This window comes from Palaemon carinicauda, chromosome 11, assembly GCF_036898095.1.
Source record: "Palaemon carinicauda isolate YSFRI2023 chromosome 11, ASM3689809v2, whole genome shotgun sequence".
Taxonomy (NCBI): Eukaryota; Metazoa; Arthropoda; class Malacostraca; order Decapoda; family Palaemonidae; genus Palaemon; species Palaemon carinicauda.
Window position 1 is genome coordinate 122,634,712 of NC_090735.1, and position 27,805 is coordinate 122,662,516.

General features: G+C 40.1%; 1 protein-coding gene across 2 annotated transcripts; it reads right to left on the reverse strand.

Moving 5' to 3' along the window:
• Nucleotides 1-8,199: 8,199 nt before the first annotated feature.
• Nucleotides 8,200-26,159, reverse strand: LOC137649766 (uncharacterized protein F58A4.6). 2 transcript variants are annotated; one of them, XM_068382714.1, is made up of 3 exons: nt 25,566-25,650; nt 14,172-14,990; nt 8,200-10,389 (listed from the first exon to the last, which is right to left on the reverse strand). In XM_068382714.1, exons 2-3 carry the CDS (start codon nt 14,928-14,930, stop codon nt 10,234-10,236), a joined length of 915 nt encoding a protein of 304 aa, XP_068238815.1. In that variant the 5' UTR covers nt 14,931-14,990; nt 25,566-25,650; the 3' UTR covers nt 8,200-10,233. The 2 variants fall into 2 exon arrangements, with proteins under 2 accessions (XP_068238815.1, XP_068238814.1); XM_068382713.1 differs by lacking the exon at nt 25,566-25,650 and adding an exon at nt 25,927-26,159 and having other exon boundaries at nt 8,201-10,389.
• Between the last annotated feature and the right edge of the window lie 1,646 nt (nt 26,160-27,805).

The window sequence follows — 27,805 nt, forward strand, 5'->3', positions numbered from 1 at the left end:
TTTCTATTTTTTGATCTTGTACCTATACAGCAGCTGATAATATAATCATGCTTCCTTCTTGAATTCTGCTTTGGACAAAGAGGAAAAATATTTGTTCAAGATTGGCAAATGATTGCAATACATAAAATTTATTGTTTTAAGAAAAGAAAATTGGATCTAAAGGGCTTCACAAAACTGAAAAAAAACAAGACCTAAAAGGCAGTATCCTAAATGAAACTAAAGATGCAATTTAATTTTCAAACTAAAGATGCAATTGAATTTTCAACAAAATATACACACTTTAGCAATCACAGAAAGAAAAAAAACAGCTGAGCAATAAATCTGAACTAATATCCACAACTGATACTTTGGCCAAGCTCACAATGCTCAGTTCCAATATTTATCCTACAGTGAAATGGTCTACTGTACCCACAAACAGCAATACTGTAACTCTGAAAAGCATCTGTCGGATACACAATGTTAACTGCAAGAAATGTACAGGATACACGACCAAAAGCACTACTTGCTTCCCAAGATGACAATGGAGCTGATATTATACAGCCTGCACTATTGTCATAGAAAGCTTAATTATTTCTACGAACCTCCCCTGATGTTTATATCGCTTCTCCAGAAGCTCGGTTTATTGACATTTACCACAAAAATTGAAAAATTTCTTGTTTTCCTTTCAACTAACACATTATTATTATTATTATTATTATTATTATTATTATTGTTATTATTATTATTATTATTATTACTAGCTAAGCTACATCCCTAGTTGGAAAAGCAAGATACTATAAGCCCAAGGGCTCCAACAGGGAAAAATAGCCCAGTGAGGAAAGAAATAAGGAAATAAATAAACGCTATAAGAAGTAATTTAAATTTAAATAATTTAAAAACATTAACAATATCAAAACAGATATTTGATATATAAACTATAAAAGGACATTAATTTAGTAGTAATGAGACACCGTAGCAGTTAATGGCAAGAAGTGAAGAACCAGGGGCTCACTGGTATTTCAGTCTTTTAGTTGCATCGGTTCAATGGACACCTCCTTCCAGACTGTGATAAGTTTTACAGTGTTGTGATTTATGGTGACTTCCTCTGGATTTGTTAGCAATTACTACACAGAGATAGTACTGTACTTTGATATAAATTACCGTTGTGAGGAGTGCAAATATATCGCTGTTCATCTCAGGGAAATAATGTTTGAAGTTTAAGCGCAAATGAAACTTGCTTTTAGTTAGAATCCAGAGAAAATTAGGCCAGTTGTTTAAAGCGGTGATGACGATGATTATGACATGCCCACACCGTTCTCTCATACACACTTAATCCGCCCAGTTTAATGGTGATGAGCTTCAAACCTCTTAAACTTTATTACCTTTTGTTAACTCTCAAAAAGCCAGTGAGGCAGTCATTTTGTTCTTACATGCTCAGTTGCTAACACTAAACTGACTTCTCAAATCGGGTCTAGTAGTAATAGCGTTCCAATCAGTAAGCGTTCAGAATGTTCACTGCACCTTACAGTCATGATCCTCTTAGAGCCTTAATTCTTTAGTTACTTTGTATCATTCTGTTACTGAACCCTTGCATTTCCAGACACTTTCAGACAACTAGATTTCTGAAACTAGATTGGGAGGCAGAAGACCGAGTTGATGAGCTAGGTATGCTACTTGAGAAAGAATGACAAGATGGCGCCAAGACACGGCGTCGTGCTGGCGCTCAACAACAGTACAAGTAGGAGCGTTGCCTTAATAACGGCCCTCCTACAATTCTTGCCACTTTCCCCTCTCGAAGCGTAAACGCTATTATGGGTGTAGATAACTATGTGGCGTGTCAAGAATACGTCCTCTGATCTTATGCGATATCCCTAAAGACAAAAGCAAGGGATATTCGCGCCAGGAGTTAGAATTCTGGATACCTTTAATAAAATTCTCTGGGATATATCACTGTAGTTAAATATAACCTAGGAAGCTACTATGAAGGAACTTCCATCAGGACGACATGGCTACCTCACCCAAAAATAGATTTTTCGCTTCGCTCTAAATCCGTTTTTTATATCCCTCCCCTAGCTAAGTAAGTATTCTTTCAGGTAACTAGATGTCTGAAACTAGATTGGGAGGCAGAAGACCGAGTTGATAGTATGGATCTTTATATCCCTCCTTTCGCTAAAGTTATGCTCTTAAGCAACCTCATATTTTATTATTCTGTGTTGCCAACTATTGTTCATATTCTTTCATCATATACAGTATACCTTTATAGATAAGTTATTACACAATAACCATGGTTGGAAAAACTTTTATATGTGGATGGCCTGGCATATCAGAGCTAGTCCTTGTTGGACACCAACATTCATCTCAAACTCTTTAGAGACACAATCAAAACAAACAAATGATCCAACCGGATCAAAGTCTGCTATTGCTATTTAACCCTTTTATCCCCAGGCTATTTGGAAATTTCCAACCCTTAACCCCCATGGGGTTATTTTTTTCCCAGCACATTTTGCAGTATATTTTTTTTTAAATTGCTCTTTCAGACTTAATTTTTGTCATGGAGAGATCAGGTTGGTCTCATTCTCTTGGAAAATACCTGAATTTTCTCAAAAAATTATCAAAAATATGAAAAAAAATTTTTATAGCATTTTTTTGCAAGGACGTACCAGTACGTCCATGGGGGTAAAGGGATGACTTTTGCGAAACGTACCAGTACGTCCTTTGGGGGTAAAAGGGTTAAAGATAGTTTTGACTATACCTGGTATAAAGGCAGTTCCGCATAATGTGCTATTACATGGCAGGTCATACTGCAAAAGGGGCACTGAATTACATTTCAATCCCCATTGCTGGACCAGATTTTAAACATATATTCATACTTTTTCAAGCTTGTTCTTACACCAAGTGACAACAACAAACTGTCCAATACCAGCTAGTTATAAAAATCCCATCTAACGATCAATAGTTAAACCATTAGGAACAATTTTCTACCTTATTACAGCAACTAAGAAAGGAATCTAATTGAAAACATAATTTGAAAACAAAAAAACATTCACAATAACAGCTTGTTTTAGAGACAAATATCCCTATGTTATTTCACGTAGGAAAAAATAGAGATTCAACACATTTTGAACAATACTGTCTTGGCTCTATATTGAACAGATATTAGTTTAAAAACTACTAATTTGTCTTTCATCTATACATATAGCAGTAACTTATATTATAAATTTAAAGGCACATTTTCAGATATTTACAATACGTAGTAGAATAAATTATTCATACAGTATTAGTGAAAACAACTATTATAACTAGTTTATAAGAATCTTAACCCTTTTACCCCCAGGCTATTTGGAAATTTCCAACCCTTAACCCCCAGGGGGTTATTTTTTTCCCAGCACATTTTGCAGTATATTTTTTCTAAATTGCTCTAACAGCCTTAATTTTTGTCATAGAGAGGTCAGGTTGGTCTCATTCTCTTGAAAAATGCCTGAATTTTTTCAAAAAAGTTATCAAAAATATGAAAAAAAAATTTTTTTATAGCACTTTTTTGCAAGGACGTACCGGTACGTCCATGGGGGTTAAGGGATGAGTTTTGTGAAACGTACCAGTACGTCCTTTGGGGGTATAAGGGTTAAGCAATGTTCCTATTTTGTGAATACTGTACAGTACAAAACTCTTATATCACTTCTTCAGTCCAGAAAGGCAGATTTAGCAGTACTGAGTCTACTATTAGCATACCATAAACAACAGAATTTTACATCAACCTCTCAGGTAAAAATCCAATGCCCGAAGAGACGAATGGATCCCATAACACCTGAGTTCTATTTCATCAAACACAATTTATTTGTTCTTAAAGATTCCATCAGAGGGATTGGAGGTTGGGAAATCAGGTTTAAAGGCCGTTCATGAATGGCAGAGGCAAGGGACAGTGACATTGTCCTACCAAGCAGGATAATGCTATAAAGACTGACCGTATATACATATGAACAACGCCAAAGCCCACTCTCCACCCAAGATAGAACCAAAGAGTGCCAGGCAATTGCTGCTGATGACTCAGAAGATAGACCTATAGGCTCCCCCAAACACCCCATCCTTACCTCAAAAAGATGGTGTGATTGCAGCGACCAAAGAAACTAATGAGTTTGAGCGGGACTCGAACCCCAGTATGGCATTCACCAGTCAGGGACGTTACCACATCGGCCACCACAACCCTAAACTAGAATGAGCATTCGGCAGAGCTCCTACCTTCGCCTATATCATGCTGTAAATCACAAGGTAAGCAATTGAATTATGCCCATTTTGGGACTAGTTTTATGCAAATCAGATAAAATTTGACCACCATATAGCAAAAAGAGAATTCTTACCCTTTCATTACAGTACCTTGACCTTTGACACAATCACTCCCAAAATCTAATATAATCATGCTTTGATCATGGCCAATCATCCCACCAAATTTCATGAGACTCAGTCAGATTTTGAGTTATGCCAATCACACACACCCAGACATACAAACAAATAAATACTCCCCTATCGAAACATTACCTTCGCCGCAACGAAGCTGGCAAAGGTAATGAGAGGTTTGTATTTGTAGTATAAATCATTTAAAATTTTGAATGTCCGTAAAAGACAAAACTTTACATTCTACTTCAGTTGAATCACTAGTTTTTAAAGACAGCAATCCCAGGAACTTCCAAGATCCTTTCATTTGACTACAGATGAATTGGATTTAGGAACTTTACCTTACTGGTTGGCTTAAATTTCCTAACAATAATAATATTCCTATATCATTAATACAAGAGTTGATGGGAGAAGTACAAGAGGAAGGCCAAGGTTTGGGTGGATGGATGGAGTGAAGAAAGCTCTGGGTGATAGGAGGATAGATGTGAGAGGCAAGAGAGCGTGCTAGATATAGGAATGAACGGTGGGCGATTGTGGCGCAGTTCCGGTAGGGCCTGCTACTTCCTTCGGTCACCTTGGATGACCATGGAGGTAGCAGCAGTAGGGGATTCAGCGTTATGAAGCTTCATCCGTGGTGGATAACGGGGAAGGGTGGGCTGTGGCAGTCTAGCAGTACCAGCCGAACTCGGTTGAGTCCCTCGTCAGGATGGGAGGAGCGTGGAGAGGAAAGGTCCCCTTTTTTTTCATTTATTTGATGTCGGCTACCCCCCCCCAAAAAAATGGGGGGAAATGCCTTGGTATATGGATGGATCATTAATAGTCTAGCTACTACTGGGAGACATCTCTATCCATATAATCCTTTCTGATAATTGCTATAAAAATAAGTTTCATTTATTATAAGAGAGGCTTCCTTGCCGTACCCCAACCAATGGTCTTATTGTAGATGTACCCCTTAATTGTGATAGAACACATTCTATGAATGAAATGTAACCAAAGTTGATTGAAATTTTCACCCTACCAATAAAAATTTCATTAATTATACTGGTAAATAAAACCTTATGTCATGTTCAATACCGTAACCTTACTCAATGTATATCCCTATATGTTAAGAGCGAAATATATAATGTAAAGAATTATTAGAGAATTACTATACTATACATCACAATAAGTTATTCAATTATTTTAAAGAGAGTAAGCAACTAATATACTGTATAGAATTTAGGCTACATGTCATGGGTAAGGTCGAGTACTCTTAAAAAATAATTTTCATCGATTAAATGTTCCTGGTCATAAATTTCAGTCTGCATCCATTAACGATGCTTTTACTGATTTACTGTTGATATAAATGAATCACTCTGATTTATTAAAATTCTTTAATGAATGTAATATAGTTTTTGCTCAAACTGTCTCCTTTTCATATTCTTATTTTTCACTTCAATACATAAGTACAATACTGTACTGTACATTAATTTACACTAGATTCTCATTTGCCTGATGTGACAAGTTCGTACCTAAGCTATACTACATTACTAGTATATCATTTTTAAAAATCATATTTTATTTCCTCTTAACCCTTTTACCCCCAAAGGACATACTGGTACGTTTCACAAAAGCCATCCCTTTACCCCCATGGACGTACCGGTACGTCCTTGCAAAAAGATGCTATAAATTTTTTTTTTTATATATTTTTGATAATTTTTTGAGAAAATTCAGGCCTTTTCCAAGAGAATGAGACCAACCTGACCTCTCTACGGCAAAAATTAAGGCTGTTAGAGCAATTTAAAAAAAATATACTGCAAAATGTGCTGGGGAAAAAATAACCCCCTGGGGGGTTGGAAATTTCCAAATAGCCTGGGGGTAAGAGGGGTAACTAACCTTATATAAAAAGAAGTCTCATTGAAGCCAACATCACATTATGAGCACTTCCCTTGGGAACTACAAAGAGATGGTCATTTACGATTCTGCTTTGAGGAACATTTAAAGGGATTATGAAACTTAGTACCCTGGTCTATATGATATGGTTTCCCTTGGGTATTTCGCTGACCTTACAGACTATAAAAAAAAGTCCTTATCTTCCTCCTTCCATTAGGACAGGGACTGTGAGAGGTTTTATTATACATTACTTTCCCTGTCACCCATCATATGTGAAAGGAAGTCATACTAAAGATACACTTTAGTTTCAGTCATACTGGCCAATATATAGCTCACCTAGTTCCCTACTCCTACTGGTGTCTGTGAAGACTTTGCAGAACCCCTTTTATGAGTACATCCTTCAGGAAGAATCAATTTAATTAAACTAAGACAAGGTATTATCCACGCAAATTCAAAACAACTCTTCAAACTTGAATAATATAGATACTCCTTATATGAACTGTTTTCATCTTTCCTAGTCAGCTGATTAAATTGGATCTGTGTCACAAGCACACATCACTACATTCTATTAGTGAGAAGATTGTCCTATAGTTTATTATAATGCCATTATGTCCGGCCTTGATTTCCTAGTTTTATGACCCGCTTTACACAAGCGGTTTGAAACCGAGCGGCAGATTCCTGCACATGTCAAAGAGCCGTGGTTTCCCATGCGGTTCGTCTGGATCAGGGAACATAATATTAGCCTGTCGGTGTTTGTTCAAGATGGAGGACGAGAAGAAGAAAGTGGTCTCTGTGTATAAAATAAACAGGGTACTAAAAAGAAGCAACTACGTAAATGGTGGACCCACCCAATAAACATAATAACAATCAATATTATGATACAGTGAACCCTCGTTTATCGCGGTAGATAGGTTCCAGTCGCGGCCGCGATAGGTGAAAATCCGCGAAGTAGTGACACCATATTTACCTATTTATTCAACATGTATATTCAGACTTTTAAAACCTTCCCTTGTACGTAGTACTGTTAACAAACTACCCTTTAATGTACAGAACATTTAATGCATGTACTACAGTACCCTAAACTAAAACAGGCACAAATAGTAAAGGTGATTTTATATCATGCATTTCCTAAACATGCTAAAAAGCACGATAAAAAATGGCAACCAATGTTTTGTTTACATTTATCTCTGATCATAATGTAGAAACAAACTGGAGGTAGAGCTTTGCTTATTACCCAAACATATTTCCCATACTTTTCCCTTAGAACTACATCACATCTTCCTACTTTAGATATATATATATATATATATATATATATATATATATATATATATATATATATATATATATATATATATATATATATATATATATATATATATATATATATATATATATATATATGTGTGTGTGTGTGTGTGTATATATATATATATATTTATATGTATACACATATACATACCTACATATATACATAAATACATGCATATATATATATATATATATATATATATATATATATATATATATATATATATATATATATTACTGTATATATATGGGTTATGGAAAAAATCCGCGAAGTGGTGAATCCGCGATGGTCGAACCGCGAAGTAGCGAGGGTTCACTGTAATAAGATAATTCATATTAATCACAGAAAAATACCAGCAGAAAAAGAATGCCTGCCCTCTGCAACAGCTGAACTAATTCTCCCTGTACGGGGGAAAACCTCTCGTCTGAAGGGAACCATAAACTTCTTAGGTATTCTACCACACAGTTTAGAAGTGTAAGCGGTTTGCAAATCACTACAGTCCAGGTATTCTGCCGCTAGGTTATTTCCCGCAGTGTGTCAAGGGCATCATTATTTTGCATTGATTTCTAAACTGCACAGCCACCAACCGCATAGTTTCAAACCACTCGTGTGAAGCAGGCCCATGACTCAATTTTCTTTCCCCCCTTCCTGCTTATCTTGAGGTCTGTCTTTACCATAATTTTTTTGTACTTTAATACCGGGGGAAGAATTTGTTTCATTTGTTGATGTCGGCTACCCCCCAAAATTGGGGGAAGTGCCTTGGTATATGTATGTATGTATGTATGTATGTATGTATGTATGAAAGATCACATGATACTGTAATAAACTGAATTAATTGGGAAACCTCAACTTTTGTGAAAACAAGTACTGTACAACAAAGCAACTAGTCAACCTTAAGGCTACCCTCTTTAAGGACTACAAGAGGATGGCCATGGCAAATAGTATGATAAACACTTTCTCTAAGTCTTGAAATGAGGGAAAAATTTATTTCATTTCATATAATGTAATCTCTAAATATGAGAACAATAAACTATAAAAGCATTTAGTGTAGCTGCTTCCTCAGATGCCTTAGATCGCGGAGGTAGCAGCAGTAGGGGATTCAGCATTATGAAGCTTCATCTGTGGTGGATAACGGGGGAGGGTGGGCTGTGGCACCCTAGCAGTACCAGCTGAACTCGGTGAGTCCCCTGTTAGGCTGGGAGGAACGTAGAGAGTAGAGGTCCCCTTTATTGTTTTGTTTCATTTGTTGATGTCGGCTACCGCCAAAATTGGGGGAAGTGCCTTGGTATATGTATGTATGTATGTATAAAACCTATGATACACAGAACTGTCCAAATCAATTAAATAAAAGTATGTACAAAACTGGATTAACTTTCAGATGGGATGATTCTGTTCAATCAAAAGATACCGAATACTATACACCGAATAAAATCTGGCTGTTCGGTAAAGGGTATGAGACTGCCCTCATTAAAGATATAAAGGACAACGACAATGCCTTAGAGATTGACTATATATCCATATAATCAGTGTCCAAGGCCCTTCTCTACCAAAGCTAGCACCAAGAGGGCCAGGCAATGGCTACTGATGACTCAGCTGGTAGACATATAGGCTCCCCTTTACTTCCCCCGTTCCTTAGCTCACGAGGACGGTGAGATTGCAGACACTATAAGAAACTATTAAGCTTGAGCAAGACTCGAACCACAGTCAGGCAATCGCCGGGCAGTGATGTTTCCAGTAGGCCACTCCAAGAAAAGTAACACAATAAAATTCATATCAATACTTACGATATCTATCACTGTGAAGTTCCTAAGACCTCAACTAAAGCTGATGTATAATTCATCAAATATAATTATGAAACTTATACTTACAGACAATGAACTACTAACTGTTTCTCAATGAAACAATTAAATTGAAGGCCATATTTAAAACCTGCTTCTTTATAAAGTGATTAGCAAAGTTGACAAGGTCAAGCATCACAAAGATGTAAAATATTATTTTCTTTTATATAACACAAGAAGTTCTCATACAAATTTGTTCAATCAAGTTAAGAGACCATCATCACGATCTTCAACATTTGCACATCACATTGATGAGGTCCATATAAATAGAGAGACAATATGTTTTACAACATAAAACAAATATTAAAAAAAAAGGGGTTTGTAATAAGCCTCTTCTCTAACAGAGAAAAGAATATCAATGGCACGTCAATGTTAAAATTACTAAATAAATATTGTAGTACTGCAAAAATAAGCATTACTTGTCAAGAAAAACATAAGAGAGAAGATATGAACCAAAAGAAATTCAGAATTGAGCAAAGGTCCTATTGATTTGATTGCACTCAACCAAAAGTACTCATTTCTACTTTTGAATAAAAGCTTGTCACTGCTACAGTTTCAGTAACAAGCAAATCTTAAATTTCAAATATAAAAAACTCACATACCTAGTTCATTGAAAAGTAAGATGAAAAAGCATGTAATGTAAGGGGCACCACTGATAACTATTACTCATAGAGCCAAGTATACGATTTTAATTGAGCTAAAAGCTAACTTGTGGTTTTATCTTATGAGTAATTTGATAGCCTTCAGCTTAGAGTAGAAAATCAGGACTGCCTTTTCTGCTTTTCTTGGCATAAAGCTTAAATAACAACAGAGGTTTGTTTTTTGTGCCGTCAGATATTCGTTTTAGCGTCTCACGTGACCGTTACGATTAGATTTCTTTTTCTCATACTGCAACTTCTTCCATATTCCATGACACATGTTTATCAGACGTCTATCTCGCATTTCTTTCGGGAAGGAGTGCGCCCAGTAATACTCATGGCGGATTACGGCTGATGCAACCTGAAACGATGAAAAGGGACTTCAATTCTTCACTACAATTTTATCTTACATAGATCTTAAATTATTTACCTTCACTATGGAGTATTATGTCTTTTGGCTTAACTTGTGCAAGTTTCAAATGATTTAACCCTTTTACCCCCAAAGGACGTACTGGTACGTTTCACAAAACTCATCCCTTTACCCCCATGGACGTACCGGTACGTCCTTGCAAATAACTGCTATAAATTTTTTTTTTCATATTCTTGATAATTTTTTGAGAAAATTCAGGCATTTTCCAAGAGAATGAGACCAACCTGACCTCTCTATGACAAAAATTAAGGCTGTTAGAGCGATTTAAAAAAAATATACTGCAAAATGTGCTGGGAAAAAAATAACCCCTGGGAGTTAAGTTTTGGAAATTTCCAAATAGCCTGGGGGTAAAAGAGTTAAGTTTTGTCTCTACAAAATAAGCAAACCAATACTAAAAAGTGAAAAGACAAAGATTTTCAATTTAATAAAAAATTAATAACACTTATACTGTTTTAAACATTACCTTCATTCAAATATATAACATACACCAACAACATAGATGGGTCTACAATTACTGAATTTTATAAAGATGATCAACTATAAGGGGTATTGTGCCTTTTGGCTTTACTCGTGCGAGTTTCAAATGCTTTAAATTCTGTCTATAAAAATAAGCAAAAGGAATAATGAGTGAAAAGATAGATTTTCAATATAAAGAAATATTAATGACACAATGTTTTAAACAAACCTTCATTCAAATATATAACATACACCAGCAACATAGATGAGTCTAGAATTACTGAATTTTATAAAGATGATCAACTATAAACAATTATTTCTCTATAAGAAGCGTATTTCCTTTGATTGTTGTGATTTTTTAGAATGTTTAAATCTGGATTATGCTCTATTTTGCAAAGTGAAATAAAAAATGTTTGAAGTAAACTGTATTTTTCTTAAATATACAAAACCTGAATCTTTTCAAGTTAACCCTTTTACCCCCAAAGGACGTACTGGTACGTTTCACAAAAGCCATCCCTTTACCCCCATGGACGTACCGGTACGTCCTTGCAAAAAAAAGCTAAATTTTTTTTTTCATATTTTTGATAATTTTTTGAGAAAATTCAGGCATTTTCCAAGAGAATGAGACCAACCTGATCTCTCTATGACAAAAATTAAGGCTGTTAGAGCAATTTAAAAAATATATACCCTGTACTGCAAAATAAGATGGGAAAAAAATAACCCCTTGGGGGTTAAGGGTTGGAAATTTCCAAATAGCCTGGGGGTAAAAGGGTTAATGATTTTAGAATGTTCAAATCTATTTAATGTTATACTTTACAAAGTAAAATCACAAATGTTGAGAGTAATTTTTATTTTCCCTAATTATTGTATACAAACCTGAGTCCTTTAATAATTAGTAATATGCTTTAAGTAACTCAAGATTCCTCTCCTCTCCCACAAGGAGCGGAATCAACAGCAGTAGGAGTAAATCCCTCTCTCCCACTAGAGTAAGACATTTCCGCACCAAGGACCAAACCTGGTCTATACTGTATAGTACTCTGCAGCAGCAGAAAGATTGTGGACATGCGAGAAGTCCCTGTATCCTCACAGCTCTTCTTAAGCCCTCCCCTTAGATGGAAAAAGACTCTTTGTGTCCTGATTTCAGAGGAGTGCAAGGGGGAACATGACAATGAGTGATCAGATTGCTAAAAGTGCTTCCCCTTGGAAGAACTCCAATGAGAACTTGCTCTCCTCAGGGAAGACTCCCTTTGCTCCAGAGAGCGTTGAGAGTTCTTCTTTGTTGTCGCCAGTCTCTATTTCTTATACCTACTTGAGGGGGATTCCGTCCTGGAAGAGCTATCCCCATATCTTGAGGGGTTTACTAAAACTGATTGATCTTGTCCTCAAGACAAATCTCTTGAACAAGAGCGATCTCAGGTCAAAGGGGAGTCTTAGCGCTGGGCTTCAATTATTAGAGCAATCTCCAATAGTTGAAAGCCTTTGGTTGGGTCTGTTTTCTCTCCGGGCAGGGATGAGTCCATGGAGTTGTCACTCACAGAAGGAAAACGATACGAACACGATATTTCCACTTAGGAGGAAAACGAGAGTTAGAAAAGTGAGATCGAGAAGCCTTTGCCTTTGGGAAAGTAGATTCTTTGGGTTTAGTGTCCCTAAGTTTGTCTCATAACTAGTGCAAAAGCTTTCCTATTTTTGCCTTGACAGGCGAATGCACATAAGCCGATTCTTGTGTGTGTTGAGGAGTATGAGAGAGTTGGATAATTTATCCTCTGGAGATTGATTGATTTGGAGTTTTCTGGCATCCTGGCATCTAAGGTCATCGAAGCCGAACCTCTGGAGATCCTGATTGATGTTTACCAACAGAGTGAGAGAGTTTTTCAGCTAGCATTGGAGATCGCAATTGTTTGCAAGTTTGAAGGGATCTTGCGCATGAAGATTGTGAAATGAGAGATCTTGCGTGTGCTGATCAACCAACTTTTCTTCTTTGTTGTTGAAAGTTTCGCTTTTTTAAAACCTCTCATCTTGTGAGCTTTAGATGAAAGCTCAGATGAACAACCTAATCAGCCAAAAGGGTTACCTTTTCCTTTGGACAGTGAGTGACAGAGCCATCTCGTTCAAGTAAAGGATGAACTGTTATGTCTACACCAAAGGACATGTCCACGGGTGCCACTCCACTACTCTCCTCCACAGGCAGGATGAGAGCAGCAGCAAGGCGGGAAGATTTTTGCGACCTAGCCACAACTAACACCTCCAGAAGTTTCTCTGCTGGAGTGGCACTAACAATACTAAGTCCAGGTCTTTGCGGGGGTCATCAACAAATATGTCAGTGGGAGTCCTTTGGGTGAGAGGCGGGGGTGTATTACTTCCACTAGAGGAGGGTAATAATGTACTTCTATTACTCTCAAAGGACTCCCCGAGGGAAGGGCGGAACACACTTTCTTCCTCTTGCCTCCTCTGCTGGACGAAGCCTTGGAGGGAGAAGAGTAAAAGCGCACAGTGGCATTCGAACCTGAAAAATGGAGACTATCTGCTTTGGCGTACTCCTATTAAAGGTCAAGGGTTTGTATTACGTACAGGAACAAATTACTTTTAACACCATAAAAGGTTAAATGCAGTATTGTATATGCCTTTTGATAAACTTTCAAGAATACCTGGTATAACAAAATAAAAGAATTTTATTCCTATTTAAAGTTTACTAAACTCTGAATTTTATATTAATGCTGATTTACTAATAGCTCAAATTCTACATAATCTTCTGAGGGATATGCCTGTGTCTCTTCTAGCACCCAATGTTGGAGGATATTTAGCTTTGCATTCTGATCATTATAGATAAGCTTTCCATGGAAGGGATCAATCTTCTGATAGTTTTTCTTCTTTAAGAAAATGTTGATAAAGAACATTTTGTTGGCTCAGAAATGAAATTGGCATTATAAGAAATGGATTTGTTGTGAATCTTGTAAGAAGTTAAGATCACCCTTTTATAATCTCTTAGAAAGGAAATACATGATCCTAAATAACTACTAAGAAAAATTACCTGCTAATTTCAAGTGAACAAGAAATTCTCCCAGTTTAGTTAACTCACACTCAGCCCTGTAATGATTTCTAGCACTCACCACAGTAAACAAACTTCAGATGGGCCATTTAACCTATCAACAAATTCAAGTCCACACACAAGGTTTTAATTTTTGCATAATCATTTTTATTATCCTGTATAGCACAATCATGAATTCAACTGCACCTTAACCAGAAAATATATTTACCTTAAACCGGCACTGCTGAATAAAAGAAATGGATAAGTACAGTCTACACCGTGAAACCATGGCAGGATCTCCTATGCGTAGAGCGAGGTCCATTTGTTGAAATGAAATTTGTCCCGCTTTTTCAGCAAACTCGACGTCGTTGTCACCAAGGGCAGAACATGCACCTCCTAACGTTGACAACCAGGACATTGCAGTATCGAGATGTAGTCTCTCTATGGCGCTACGTGTCATACGACCATTCCATTCATAATCTATAATTTGCGGTAAGTTATCTAATAGACACCATTGGAGTATAAAAATATTTCTTTGTCTCACACTTCTTCGTTCGACTAACTTTGAAAACCGATTAACTATTAAATGCCTATAGGTATTAGAACACATCAGTTCTTTCAAGAATACACAGAAATGTAAGCCTTCCATTTCATTTTTCAAAACAACGGCTTTAGAACTTATTCCAACGCTATTTACACATTTCTTTTTCTTAAACTTCTCACTTTTTAAGGCAACTAGAACTTCCTTCCAGTTCAAGCTATTCTGTTGGTCGAATACATGCGTCCTTTGAAATAACCGAGACTGGCTGCAGTGGGATTCAATATAGGCAGGGGTTAAAGTCATCATGTCCCAAAATGTTCTGCCGTATTGCACAATTACCAAGAAACTAAAAGAACCATTCGCAGTTGGATAAACTGCACCCTGTCTGTTACAAAATCCCCACAAAACACATTCCGATTGATCGTCGCTGCCTGAGGAGTCGGCCATATCTTATAAGTAGCAATGAATTTATCTGTAGACTGCTAACTATATTCATAGGTCCAGTACCTGAAAGAATAAAACAAACACCTTTTTACTTAAGACAGTAATCACAAATTTTTTAATCAATTTGCATTTTACCCTACCATACAAACCTGAGATTTTTAATAGGAGTAAGACTTCAGTGAAGCTGAAACTGCCTGTTAAGCTTTTAATAAAGGTAAATACCTTCATTTTGACCTTTAGCCTAGGACTAACGGTGTCATTGAGTTGGGTAGTGCAACAAAATTACAAACTTGAAAGTATTGTACTGTAATTTGTATTTTTCCTACCATACAAACCAGAGTTATTTATGAAGTAGTACATTAATGATAACAGCAGACCTGAAATACAGCAATAATCCTTTTAATGAGGTGTCAACAACCATTTGGTCTACTGCCAAAGTGTGATTGTTCCTTGTGCGTGGCCAGTGATCGTGCTCACTTCCTTGATTAAGGTGATTGTGCATATAGCGAGCTTGCAGGATCCCCGCATGCTGATTTCGAGTGATTGTGGGGAATGTGTGTGAGCTGGTGCGCCTGCACTTGTCCTCGTCGGCAGAGAAGGCTTCGCCTTCTGAGAACTAATCTAAACTCTAAGAATTTTTGGAGTAAGCTAGGATGAACTATTGAAGAAGATGGTGCGAGTGTCCCCAGTGAAGAACTAGGAGTTCGTGAGTATAGGGACTCAGAGCTGATTCCCTCTTAGACTTGGGAACATGGAACAACTCGTGAACATCCAGAACGTGGGTTCCCCGGAGACCTTTGATACTTCGGCATTCGTGCACGTGGATGATCATCCATCCTGTTTTTAAAAGCCTTCTTTGCTCGTGGGGATGACCCCTTCTCTGACAAAGCACAGCTTTGATGATCACTTATCTTTACGCGTATGTGTGGGGAAGTTGTTCATTGCTCGCCCACAGCATGAGCAGCATCAGAGGTCTTAAGGCAAGCTTTCTTTGATCGACTGAGTGTTCGAATATGTGGGGGTACCGAAGCTTCCAAGAAGCATTCCTGGGAAAGAGAGGGACGAGAGCATTCATTCCTCTGACCAGTAGTGCCCACAGGTAACTCCCATGCAAGACTTACTACTCCAGACAAGGACCTTGGACCTCGCACTTCATTGCATTAGGTTTCGGTGGAACGCTACTCCTCCCACGAAACTATGCAGAGGAAACTGGAGATGCCTCAAGAGACTTCAGATCGGTCGTCCTGTGCTTCAGTGAACTCTTCTCCCTGAAGGCAGGTAGCTCCTCAGCAGGGGAAGAAGGTGCAAGAGCAGAGGATGTAGGTGTCGGGGAGCAACGATGCTTGTCTTTCACCACAGTCGAGGATTTCGCAGCCAACATGCCCTCAGCATCAAGCAATGGTTTGTCAACAATCACGTCAAGAGGCAAATCCAGGGGCGTCATCCACTACTCTCCTACACTTGCAGGATGGGAGCAGCAACATTGTGGGAAGACTTCTGCAACTCAGCAGCATCTAACATCACCACAAGCTTCTACAATGAAGGGGCGCTATCAATACCAATGGCGAGCCATAGGAAAACCCAAGGCCAAGTTCTTGTGAGGGCCGTCAACAGTTATATAAGCAGGAGATATTTGCGTGAGAGGCAGGGGTTATTACCTTCACTACAGTAAGGTAATAATGTACTTCTTTCATGCTCAAAGAACTCCATGTGGGAAAGGCAAGGATCTCCTTCTTCTTCCTTCCTTTGATAGACACTTCCTCGAAGGGAAAAAAGAAAGAGCGCTTAGCAGCCTTCAAATCCAAAGAAGGGTGAAGGGAGCATGAGAGTACTCAGAACCGATTCTAAAGAATCCCTCCTCGATTTCTTAAGATTCCTCACGAACTCAGCCCACTCCAAACACTCAGGAAAGGGAGATTCCTGCGAACAGGAACGTACCCTGCATAGCTCACACACACTTCATGCGGGTCGACTTCTGGCTTACTCATGTATCGGTCACAGCCTTTACTGTACCAGGTTTGCCAGGACGCATATCACATTTTTAATTCAAAACACAAAAAATGGAAGAAAAAGCAGAATCATTTGAAATTTCAGCTAAACACCGTAAAGTACATCTGCACTCTATGGCGGCCAAAGTAAAAGTGAAAGTGAGCACTACCTGCGTTAACCTTATTAAAAGCTTAAAGACTGGTTCCAGCTACACTGAAGTCACAGTCCTGTTAAAGGTCAAAGGTTTGTATCACGTATATAAACAAATAAAGATTATAGAAATATAAAGTACAGTACTGTACTTGGATTTTTTATAAAGCCATGGTCCATATTCTTGAAACCCATATCTAGTAAAACTAGAAATGAGACATACTCAACAGAAAGTCATGACAATAATCATACAGCAATTCTTATGATTTGAACAAAATATCTATAAGAACAGTTGTACAGAAATTTCTTACACCCTTGTCTCTCATAAGAAACTACAGTAAAACATTTCACAGTCCTATTTCAGTAGTACAAACTACTGGCTTTCAAATGTGATGTTTCTGGTTTTATTGACTCAGACAAAATTCTGAAATATCACAAATTTGAAGTAATTTGTATTTTTCCTAACCCTACAAACATGAGACCTTTAATAGGAGTATACCGTAACATTGGTAAAGCTGAAACAACCATTAGACTTCTAACAAGGTAAACATTATTGTTTTAAACTTCATTCAAATGACTTCAAACATGATAAATTTGGAGGTAATATGTTATTTTCATTAGTAAAATAAATTTTTGAATATACTTACCCGATAATCATGTAGCTGTCAACTCCGTTGCCCGACAGAATTCTACGGACGGGATACGCCAGCGATCGCTATACAAGAGGGGGGTGTACTCACCAGCGCCACCTGTGGCCAGGTACTGCAGTACTTCTTGTTGACACCACCTCAATTTTTCCTCGGTCCACTGGTTCTCTATGGGGAGGAAGGGTGGGTCAATTAAATCATGATTATCGGGTAAGTATATTCAAAAATTTATTTTACTAATGAAAATAACATTTTTCAATATTAATCTTACCCGATAATCATGTAGCTGATTCACACCCAGGGAGGTGGGTGAAAACCAGTGTACATGTATATCAAGAAGCTAAGTATCCCGTATTTCATATTATCAGTTATTCAAAATAACAATGAAATTATAAGTACCTGGTAAGGAAGTCGACTTGAACCATTACTCTGCCTTTAATAAGTTCGTCTTCCTTACTGAGCGCAGCGTTCCTCTTAGGAGGCTGAACAACTCCAAGGTGCTGAAGTATAAAGGGCTGCAACCCATACTAAAGGACCTCTACACAACCTCTAACCTAGGCGCTTCTCAAGAACGAATTGACCACCCGCCAAATCAACTAGGATGCGGAAGGCTTCTCAGCCTACCGTAACAACCCAAAAACAACAATAAAAGCATTCAAGAGAAAGGTTAAAAAAGGTTATGGGATTAAGGGAATGTAGTGGCTGAGCCCTCACCTACTACTGCACTCGCTGCTACGAATGGTCCCAGGGTGTAGCAGTTCTCGTAAAGAGACTGGACATCTTTGAGATAAAAAGATGCAAACACTGACTTGCTCCTCCAATAGGTTGCATCCATAATACTCTGCAGAGAACGGTTCTGTTTGAAGGCCATCGAAGTAGCTACAGCTCTCACTTCGTGGGTCCTTACCTTCAGCAAAGCAAGGTCTTCATCCTTCATGTGAGAATGAGCTTCTCTAATCAGAAGCCTTATGTAATACGAAACTGCGTTTTTGGACATAGGCATCGAAGGTTTCTTGATGGCACACCATAAGGCCTCTGATTGTCCTCGTATAGGTTTTGATCTTTTAAGATAGTACTTTAGAGCTCTGACAGGGCAAAGAACTCTCTCTAGCTCGTTACCCACCATGTTGGAAAGGCTAGGAATTTCGAACGATCTAGGCCAAGGACGTGAAGGAAGTTCATTTTTTGCCAAAAACCCGAGCTGTAAGGAACATGTTGCTGTTTCGGATGTGAATCCTATGTTCCTGCTGAAGGCGTGAACCTCACTAACTCTTTTGGCTGTTGCAAGGCAGACGAGGAAAAGAGTTTTGAGAGTAAGGTCTTTGAAAGAGGCTGACTGGAGAGGTTCAAATCTAGGAGACATAAGGAACCTTAAGACTACGTCTAGATTCCAGCCTGGAGAGGACAAGCGACGTTCTTTAGAGGTCTCGAAAGACTTAAGGATGTCCTGTAGATCCTTGTTGGAGGAAAGATCCAAGCCTCTGTGGCGGAAAACTGATGCCAACATACTTCTGTACCCTTTGATCGTAGGAGCCGAAAGAGATCTAACATTCCTAAGATGTAACAGGAAGTCAGCAACTTGGGTTACAGAGGTATTGGTAGAGGAAACTGCATTGGCTCTGCACCAGCTTCGGAAGACTTCCCACTTGGATTGATAGACTCTACGAGTGGATATCCTCCTTGCTCTGGCAATCGCTCTGGCTGCCTCCTTCGAAAAGCCTCTAGCTCTAGAGAGTCTTTCGATAGTCTGAAGGCAGTCAGACGAAGAGCGTGGAGGCTTGGGTGTACCTTCTTTACGTGAGGTTGACGTAGAAGGTCCACTCTTAGAGGGAGAGTCCTGGGAACGTCGACCAGCCATTGCAGTACCTCTGTGAACCATTCTCTTGCAGGCCAAAGGGGAGCAACCAACGTCAGCCGTGTCCCTTCGTGAGAGACGAACTTCTGAATAACTCTGTTGATGATCTTGAACGGCGGGAATGCATATAGATCGAGATGGGACCAATCCAGCAGAAAAGCATCCACGTGAACTGCTGCCGGGTCTGGAATTGGGGAACAGTACAATGGGAGCCTCTTGGTCATGGAGGTGGCGAACAGATCTATCGTTGGCTGACCCCACAAGGTCCAAAGTCTGTTGCACACGTTCTTGTGAAGGGTCCATTCTGTGGGGATGACTTGACCCTTCCTGCTGAGGCGATCTGCCGAGACATTCATATTGCCCTGAATGAATCTCGTTACCAGCGTGAGGTTTAGACTTCTTGACAAAATGAGGAGGTCCCTTGCTATCTCGTACAGCTTCCTCGAATGAGTCCCTCCCTGCTTGGAGATGTATGCCAAGGCTGTGGTGTTGTCGGAGTTCACCTCCACCACCTTGTTTAGCAGGAGGGACTTGAAGTTCATTAAGGCCAGATGTACTGCCAACAACTCCTTGCAATTGATGTGAAGCGTTTCCTGTTCCTTGTTCCATGTTCCCGAGCATTCCTGTCCGTCCAAGGTCGCGCCCCAGCCCGAGTCTGATGCGTCCGAATAGAGATGAAGATTGGGGGTCTGAACAGCTAACGAGAGACCCTCCTTGAGAAGGATGTTGCTCTTCCACCACATGAGAGTAGTCTTCATCTCTTTGGTAACAGGAATAGAGACCGCTTCGAGCGTCATATTCTTGTCCCAGTGAGCTGCTAGATGGAATTGAAGGGGGCGGAGGTGGAGTCTCCCTAACTCGGTGAACAGGGCTAACGATGATAGGGTCCCTGTTAGACTCATCCACTGTCTCACCGAGCATCTGTTCCTCTTCAGCATGCTCAGTATGCACTCTAGGGCTTGGTTGATTCTTGGGGCCGACGGAAAAGCCCGAAAAGCTTGACTCCGAATCTCCATTCCCAGGTAAACGATGGTTTGGGAAGGAATAAGCTGGGACTTCTCTAAGTTGACCAAAAGACCCAGTTCCTTGGTCAAGTCCAAAGTCCAACTGAGACTCTCCAGACAGCGACGACTTGTGGGGGCTCTTAACAACCAGTCGTCTAAATAAAGGGAGGCTCTGATGTCCGCCAAGTGGAGGAATTTCGCAATATTCCTCATCAGTCGCGTAAACACCATAGGTGCCGTGCTTAGGCCAAAACACAGGGCTTGGAATTGGTACACAACCTTTCCAAAAACGAATCTCAGAAAAGGTTGGGAGTCTGGATGAATGGGGACGTGAAAGTAGGCGTCTTTCAGATCCAACGAGACCATCCAGTCCTCCTGCCTGACCGCTGCTAGGACCGACTTCGTCGTCTCCATAGTGAACGTCTGCTTGGTGACATAAGCATTGAGCGCACTGACGTCCAGCACCGGTCTCCAACCTCCTGTCTTCTTGGCCACCAGAAAGAGACGGTTGTAGAAGCCCGGGGATTGATGATCCCGGACTATCACCACTGCCTCCTTCTGTAACAGGAGCGACACCTCTTGATGTAACGCTAGCCTCTTGTCCTTTTCCTTGTAGTTGGGAGAGAGGTTGATGGGAGAAGTGGTCAGAGGGGGATTGCGGCAGAATGGTATTCTGTAACCCTCCCTTAGCCACTTGACAGACTGGGCGTCTGCACCTCTTCTTTCCCAAGCTTGCCAGAAGATCTTGAGTCTGGCTCCTACAGCTGTCTGGAGAGGAGGAGAGTCAATGTTTGCTTTTCGAAGACTTGGTACCTTTCTTGGACCTGCCCCTGTGACCGTCTGGGCGGGTACCTCCTCGGCTGGGGGCTCTGCCACGAAAGGGCGGAATAAATCTGGTAGCAGGAGTATCAGCCACTGGGGTGCGGTAAGTTCTAGGAAGTGAAGGAGCAACCTTAGCCTTCCGTGCTGAAGAGGCCACAAGGTCATGCGTGTCCTTCTGAATAAGAGCCGCAGACAATTCCTTGATAAGATCCTCAGGAAACAGGAACTTAGAAAGAGGAGCAAAAAGTAACTGTGACCTTTGGCAAGAGGTGATACCAGTGGAAAGGAAGGAGCAAAGTTGTTCCCTTTTCTTGAGGACTCCCGATACAAACATAGAGGCAAGTTCGCCGGAACCATCGCGAATTGCTTTGTCCATACAGGACATGATCAGCATGGCCGAATCTTTGTCAGATGGGGCAGTCTTCTTGCTCAAGGCCCCCAGGCACCAGTCGAGAAAATTAAAAATTTCAAAGGCGCGAAAGACTCCCTTTAAGAAGTGGTCCAGGTCAGAAAAGGTCCAGCAGACCTTAGAGCGTCTCATAGCCGACCTTCGTGGAGAGTCAACCAAACTTGAGAAGTCAGCCTGGGCAGAGGCAGGGACCCCCAAGCCTGGTTCCTCTCCTGTGGCATACCAGACGCCCGCCTTAGACGTCAGCTTAGGAGGTGGAAACATAAAAGACGTCTTTCCCAGTTGCTGCTTGGACTGCAACCATTCCCCTAACATTCTCAAAGCTCTCTTTGAAGATCTAGCGAAGACGAGCTTAGTGTAGGCAGACTTAACAGGTTGCATGCCTAGAGAGAACTCGGATGGAGGAGAGCGAGGGGTAGCAGAAACAAAGTGATCCGGGTATAACTCTCTGAACAGAGCCAGGACCTTGCGAAAGTCAATGGAGGGTGGCAATGACTTGGGTTCCTCCACGTCAGATGAAGGATCATCCAGGTGAGCAGCTTCATCCTCAGAAACCTCATCACCTGAGGGTTGAGAAGCGAGAGGTAAAGCGGTATGCTGAATGGCTGAATCCTGAAGAGCGGGTGCATGCGCACTTGCGGATTCATCCTCAAGTCTCTGTTGAAGAGGATGAGGGATGGTAATGACAAAGTCATGAGGCTGGGATGAAGGAGGTTCTGCGGAGGTCTGAGGAGCAAGCGTGGTGAGAGGCGACTGTTGTAAAACATGAGGCTCATGCTGCATAGACTGCGGTTCAAGTTGAATGGGAAGAGGCTCAAGCTGAGGAGAAAGTGGTAGATGCATGCGTTGAGGTGGCTGACTCATAGCATGAGGTTCCTGCCTCAAGAGTTGCGCTTGCTTCAAGGGTTGAGGTGGCTGCGCAGAGAGAGGCTCTTGTCTCACGAGTTGAGGTTCTTGAGGTGCTTGCCTCGAGAGTTGAGGTTCTCGCCTCGAGGAAAGTGGAGGTGGCTGCTGCGAGAGTTGAGGTGGCTGCCTCAAGGATGGTAGAGGTTGTCGTACCTCAAGAGGTTGCTGCCTCGAGGATGGTTGTAATGCAAGATACTCCTGCCTCAAGGGTAGAGGAGGTTGTTGTAAAGCATAAGGCTCCTGCCCCCATTGTTGAGGAGGTTGCCGCGTGGTAAGAGGCTCCTGCCTCAAGGAAAGTGGAGGTTGCTGCACAGCGCTGGTATCTGGCAACTCCCAACGCGGCAGCTCACGCATGGAGGTAGCTTGAGGAACCTCAACATCATACGTCTGGCAGATTGGACTGCGCAGAGGAGGAGGAGCGCTCGCAGGAGGAGGTGTATTAACCTTCTCTGCCTAAAACTCCCGCATCAACACCGCAAGCTGCGACTGCATAGTCTGCAGCATAGCCATCTTAGGATCAACAGAAGTTGAGGTCTGTTGAGGCATAGCTTTAACAGAAGTTGAGGTCTGTTGAGGCATCGCCTTACCTCTCTTAGGAGGCGTGCAGTCACCTGATGACTGCGGCGAGTCCGAGCTAGCCCAATGGCTACACCCGGGCTGTTGGACTCGCGCGGTCTGGACTTTACGCTTAAGAGGTCTTGAGACCTGAGTCCAGCGTTTTCTCTTATCTGCAGACGAGGAAATTAAGGGCTCAATCGTCTGAGAGTGGAAGTGACGATCTCTATAAGATACGCCCGCAACCACTGAGGATACTACTGTGCGCCGATCAAGGCCTGCCGAACCCTTTTGCCCTTCGACATTGCTTCTCCCCTGGGCTTGGGAGCTTGCAAGAGGTCCCGGACTGGGAGGACGACTGGCACGCACAGAAGTATCCTCACGCGCAACACTGACACTGACACTAGCACTAGGCACAGCACTGGCACTATCACTTCCCACTGCACTTTTCACTTTAAGTTCCTTGACGTCTGCCAAGAGGAACTTGTGGTCACTCACTACCGACTCCACCTTATCGCCTAAAGCCTGAATGGCACGTAAAACATCCGACATATCAGGCTGAGCACTAATAGTAGGTTCGGGGGTAGCCACTACAGGGGGAGGAAAAGGATGAGGATCATGGGGGGATGAATAAAGCAAAGAGCGAGCCGAACTCCTCCTAACTCTCTCCCTCTCTAACTTAGTCGTATATTTAAGGAATTGAATAAAATCAAATTCCGAAAGACCGGCACATTCCTCACATCGATCATCCAACTGGCAGGATTTTCCCCGACAGTCGGAACAAACGGTGTGAGGATCAACCGAGGCCTTCGGAAGACGCCTAACACAAGTGCTAACTCTACATCGTCTTTGGGTAGGAGCTTGTGAATGGTCGGACATCTTGAATCAGAGAACAGTCAAAGGGGGTTTTCAAATTAAAGCAAAGATCGTTATACCATTAATCAAAATTAATCCAAAAGCTATCTAAGCTAAGGGAAAAGCTTCCTGTATAGCGAAAGCTGAAATCTCAGAGCAATACTTCACCAAAACCGTGAACAAAAACTCCAAAATTATAAGCGTATCCATGTAGGTCTTGCCGGAAGCACGACAGAGGAAAAATTGAGGTGGTGTCAACAAGAAGTACTGCAGTACCTGGCCACAGGTGGCGCTGGTGAGTACACCCCCCTCTTGTATAGCGATCGCTGGCGTATCCCGTCCGTAGAATTCTGTCGGGCAACGGAGTTGACAGCTACATGATTATCGGGTAAGATTAATATTGAAAATTGTATTTTTCTTAATGACACAAATCTGTAGCTATTTATAGGGGTATTACTTTCGGCAAAGCTAAAAGACGAGCCATTAGACTCGTAAATTGTTTTATAATTTGATTATTCTAAAAATGTTAAGGGTTATAAAGTTTACCAAGTTTACATCTTTGTATAAGATAGGACTACGGGGGAATCAATCCGACGTTTGTTCAAAGTGGGGAGATGGGGAAATGCGCTGTAGGTATGATCGAAAATCAACGCACAACGGCAAACCTAGGTTGTCCCTTGAAAAAGCAATACCACCCAAAGATTCCTACTTCAGTGTCTTCGAGTAATGTGAGTACAACTATACTTCTTTCTGTTAATATATATATTATACCGTAAATGCAGTTTGTTGGGGCAAGTGCAACATTTCTAATTACTTGTAAAATAGATAGGTTCCTTAATGAATAAAGACTGTGTTATTTGCTAGGTGTTTAGCAGGCTGTAAAGCAAATAAAGGCTAAGCTAAGAATACAGTAGTCTAAAGGGGTTCGCAGGGGGGCATTTGCTAGGTAGGTAAGGACACGGCTTGTAGGTTCGGTTAGGTGGTGTTCTTGTGTAGAGGTTCTGCAGAAAAATGGACACAAGTTTTGTAGTATGACGGCCACACCTTACGAACGACTAGAAAAAGGAAAATAAATTTTCATTTTCTATGCAAGTGGGAGGACCTGGCCGCTGATATACAAAGGCACCAGTCTTTAGGCCCTATCAGGTAAGTAGGTTCGTACAAGGCTTGTTGGTTAGGTTAGGTGGAGCCTTTGTATATCGGCGGCCAGTTCCTCCCGCGTGGGTTAAAAGTGGACATCAACTAACCTAAACTTTCCCCCTTAAGCCGTGTCCTTACCTACTTACCTAAAGGAGGGCTAACGGCCCCCTGCGACTGCCCCTTACACTGCCGTATTCCAAGTTAGCCGTAATAATACATACAGGTGGCCGCTATCATACATAAACCCCCCCTCTAGACAAGTACTCCACGTAACCTAACCAACAAGCCTTGTACGAACCTACTTACCTAATAGGGTCTAAAGACTGGTGCCTTTGTATATCAGCGGCCAGGTCCTCTTACTTGCATAGAAAATAAAAATCTATTTTCCTTGTTCTAGTCGTTCGTAAGCTGTATTCCTAGTTAGCCGTAATAATACATACAGGTGGCCGCTATCATACATACACCCCGAGAAGGAATTTTGTTGTCTCTCTTCATTTTCATTGAACATTATCTTAGTTTTACTCTTACTCATTTTCAGTCCAACATTAATCTGCTTTCTTTAGTCAAATCATATATTCACCCAACATTAATAAGACCTAAATTCCTGCCAATGAAAAACTGTAACCAACTACATAATTACAATGAATGATGCAATTATTATGCTTACCTGACTTTAATTAATTAACTTCATTAAAGCTGAAAGTATAGTCTGTAATACCCGTATGATTTACTCGACACTTGAAGCTGCTTTGGGGCTAACTTTTCGGTCACCGGACTTTAATAAATAAAAGAAAATAATCATAGTACATTGCAATAGTGGCACTTTAGATCACAAGGCAATTAAATTATATTAGAAGAGTTAGAATAACTTAGAAGAATAGTCACTAGATGTACCAGAAACGTAGTCTTTGGAGTACAGTATTAAATTTAGTTTGTAATCTCTGTAACGGCCACCCTATTTGGTTTCTCTTAGTTTAGATTTCAGTTTTTTTTTTCAAGGGCTGTTTTATCGTTCGTTTAGTATTTATTTTCTAGCTTTCCATAATTTGTAAATTATATTTTTATATTCAAATACATTTACCTCATTGTCTATCGAATAGTAGTAAGATTTTTATATTTTCTCTCTAGTTTGTGTGATTCCTGGAACTTCTCGGTTCAGTGGGCCCTGTTGGTTCCCAACCTGGGTCTTAACTAATTTCTTATGATAGTTAGTCTTTTAGTCTAATAAGAAATGCATCAGTTTCTTCTTCCTCTTCTGTATGTTCACATTTATTCCTCTACTGCAGATTTAATGTTTTAGTGAGATCTCTAAAAAAAAGATCAATCTTCTCTTTTTCCATAAATGGTTTCCATAAATAAGGCTGTAGCGTGATTTTCTTGTCCATATCTCTGGTCTTGGATAGCTATTACTGTTCTTACAATATTTTATTTTTCCTTGTTTCCTTTCCTCACTGGGCTATTTTCCTTGTTGGGAAACCCCCCCCCCCCCCTGGGCTTATAGCATCCTGCTTTTCCAACGGGGGTTGTAGCTTAGCAATTAATAATAATGATAATAATAATAATAATGATAATAATAATAATAATAATAATAGCATCTGTACCATGGTCTTCCACTATCTTGGGATAGAGTTCTCTGGCTTAAGGGTACACTCGGGCACACTATTCTATCTTATTTCTCTTCCTCTTGTTTTGTTAAAGTTTTTATAGTTTATACATGGAAGATTTATTCTTGTGCTGTTACTGTTCTCGAAATATTTAATTTTACAAATCACTTCTCTTGTGGTTTCCTTATTCCTTTCCTCACTGGGCTATTTTCCCTGTTGGAGCCCTCGGGCTTATAGCACTTTAGAACTGAAAGATTACATAGATTTTTATTTTTATGGATCATTAACCAAACAATCGTAATAAAACCCTCTTTAAAATTGATCTTTGTTCTCAAAGAAATCTACAAGATTATCTTTTTTCAAAAATATTTATAGATATATATCAAACCTTTTCATTCTGTGCTTTTGAAAATCTTTAAAATTATTAATTGAACACTCAAGTCCTGCCCGCGAAATTATTATTATTATTATTATTATTATTATTATTATTATTATTAGCTAAGCTTTAACCCTAGTTGGAAAAGCAGGATGCTATAAGCCCAATGGCTTCAACAGTGAAAAAGAGCCCAGTGAGGAAAGGAAACAATGAAATAATATTATCATTATTATTGATGTTATTATATCTATATTATTAATATTAATGAAATATTTTATTTTTCCTTGTTTCTTTTCCTCACTGGGCTATTTCCCCTGTTGGGGCCCCCTGAGCTTATAGCATCCTGCTTTTCCAACTAGGGTTGTAGCTTAGCAATTAACAACAATAATAATAATAATAATAATAATAATGATAATAATAATAACAATAATAATAATAATAATAATAATGAAGTCCTACGCACTTAAATCCACGACTCTAAACAGGGTCCTTCTGTAGCAAGGGGATCCTCTTATCTGAACTCACATCCTGTAGAAAACCCAACATCCTAAAAGTCCCACTTAGCT

Coding starts and splice junctions, on each gene's coding strand:
- LOC137649766 (XM_068382714.1), bottom strand. CDS start 14,930: ATGGCCGACTCCTCAGGCAGCGACGATCAATCGGAATGTGTTTTGTGG. Junction 10,390..14,171: donor TTCAGCAGTGCCGGTTTAAG/GTAAATATATTT, acceptor TCATCGTTTCAG/GTTGCATCAGCCGTAATCCG.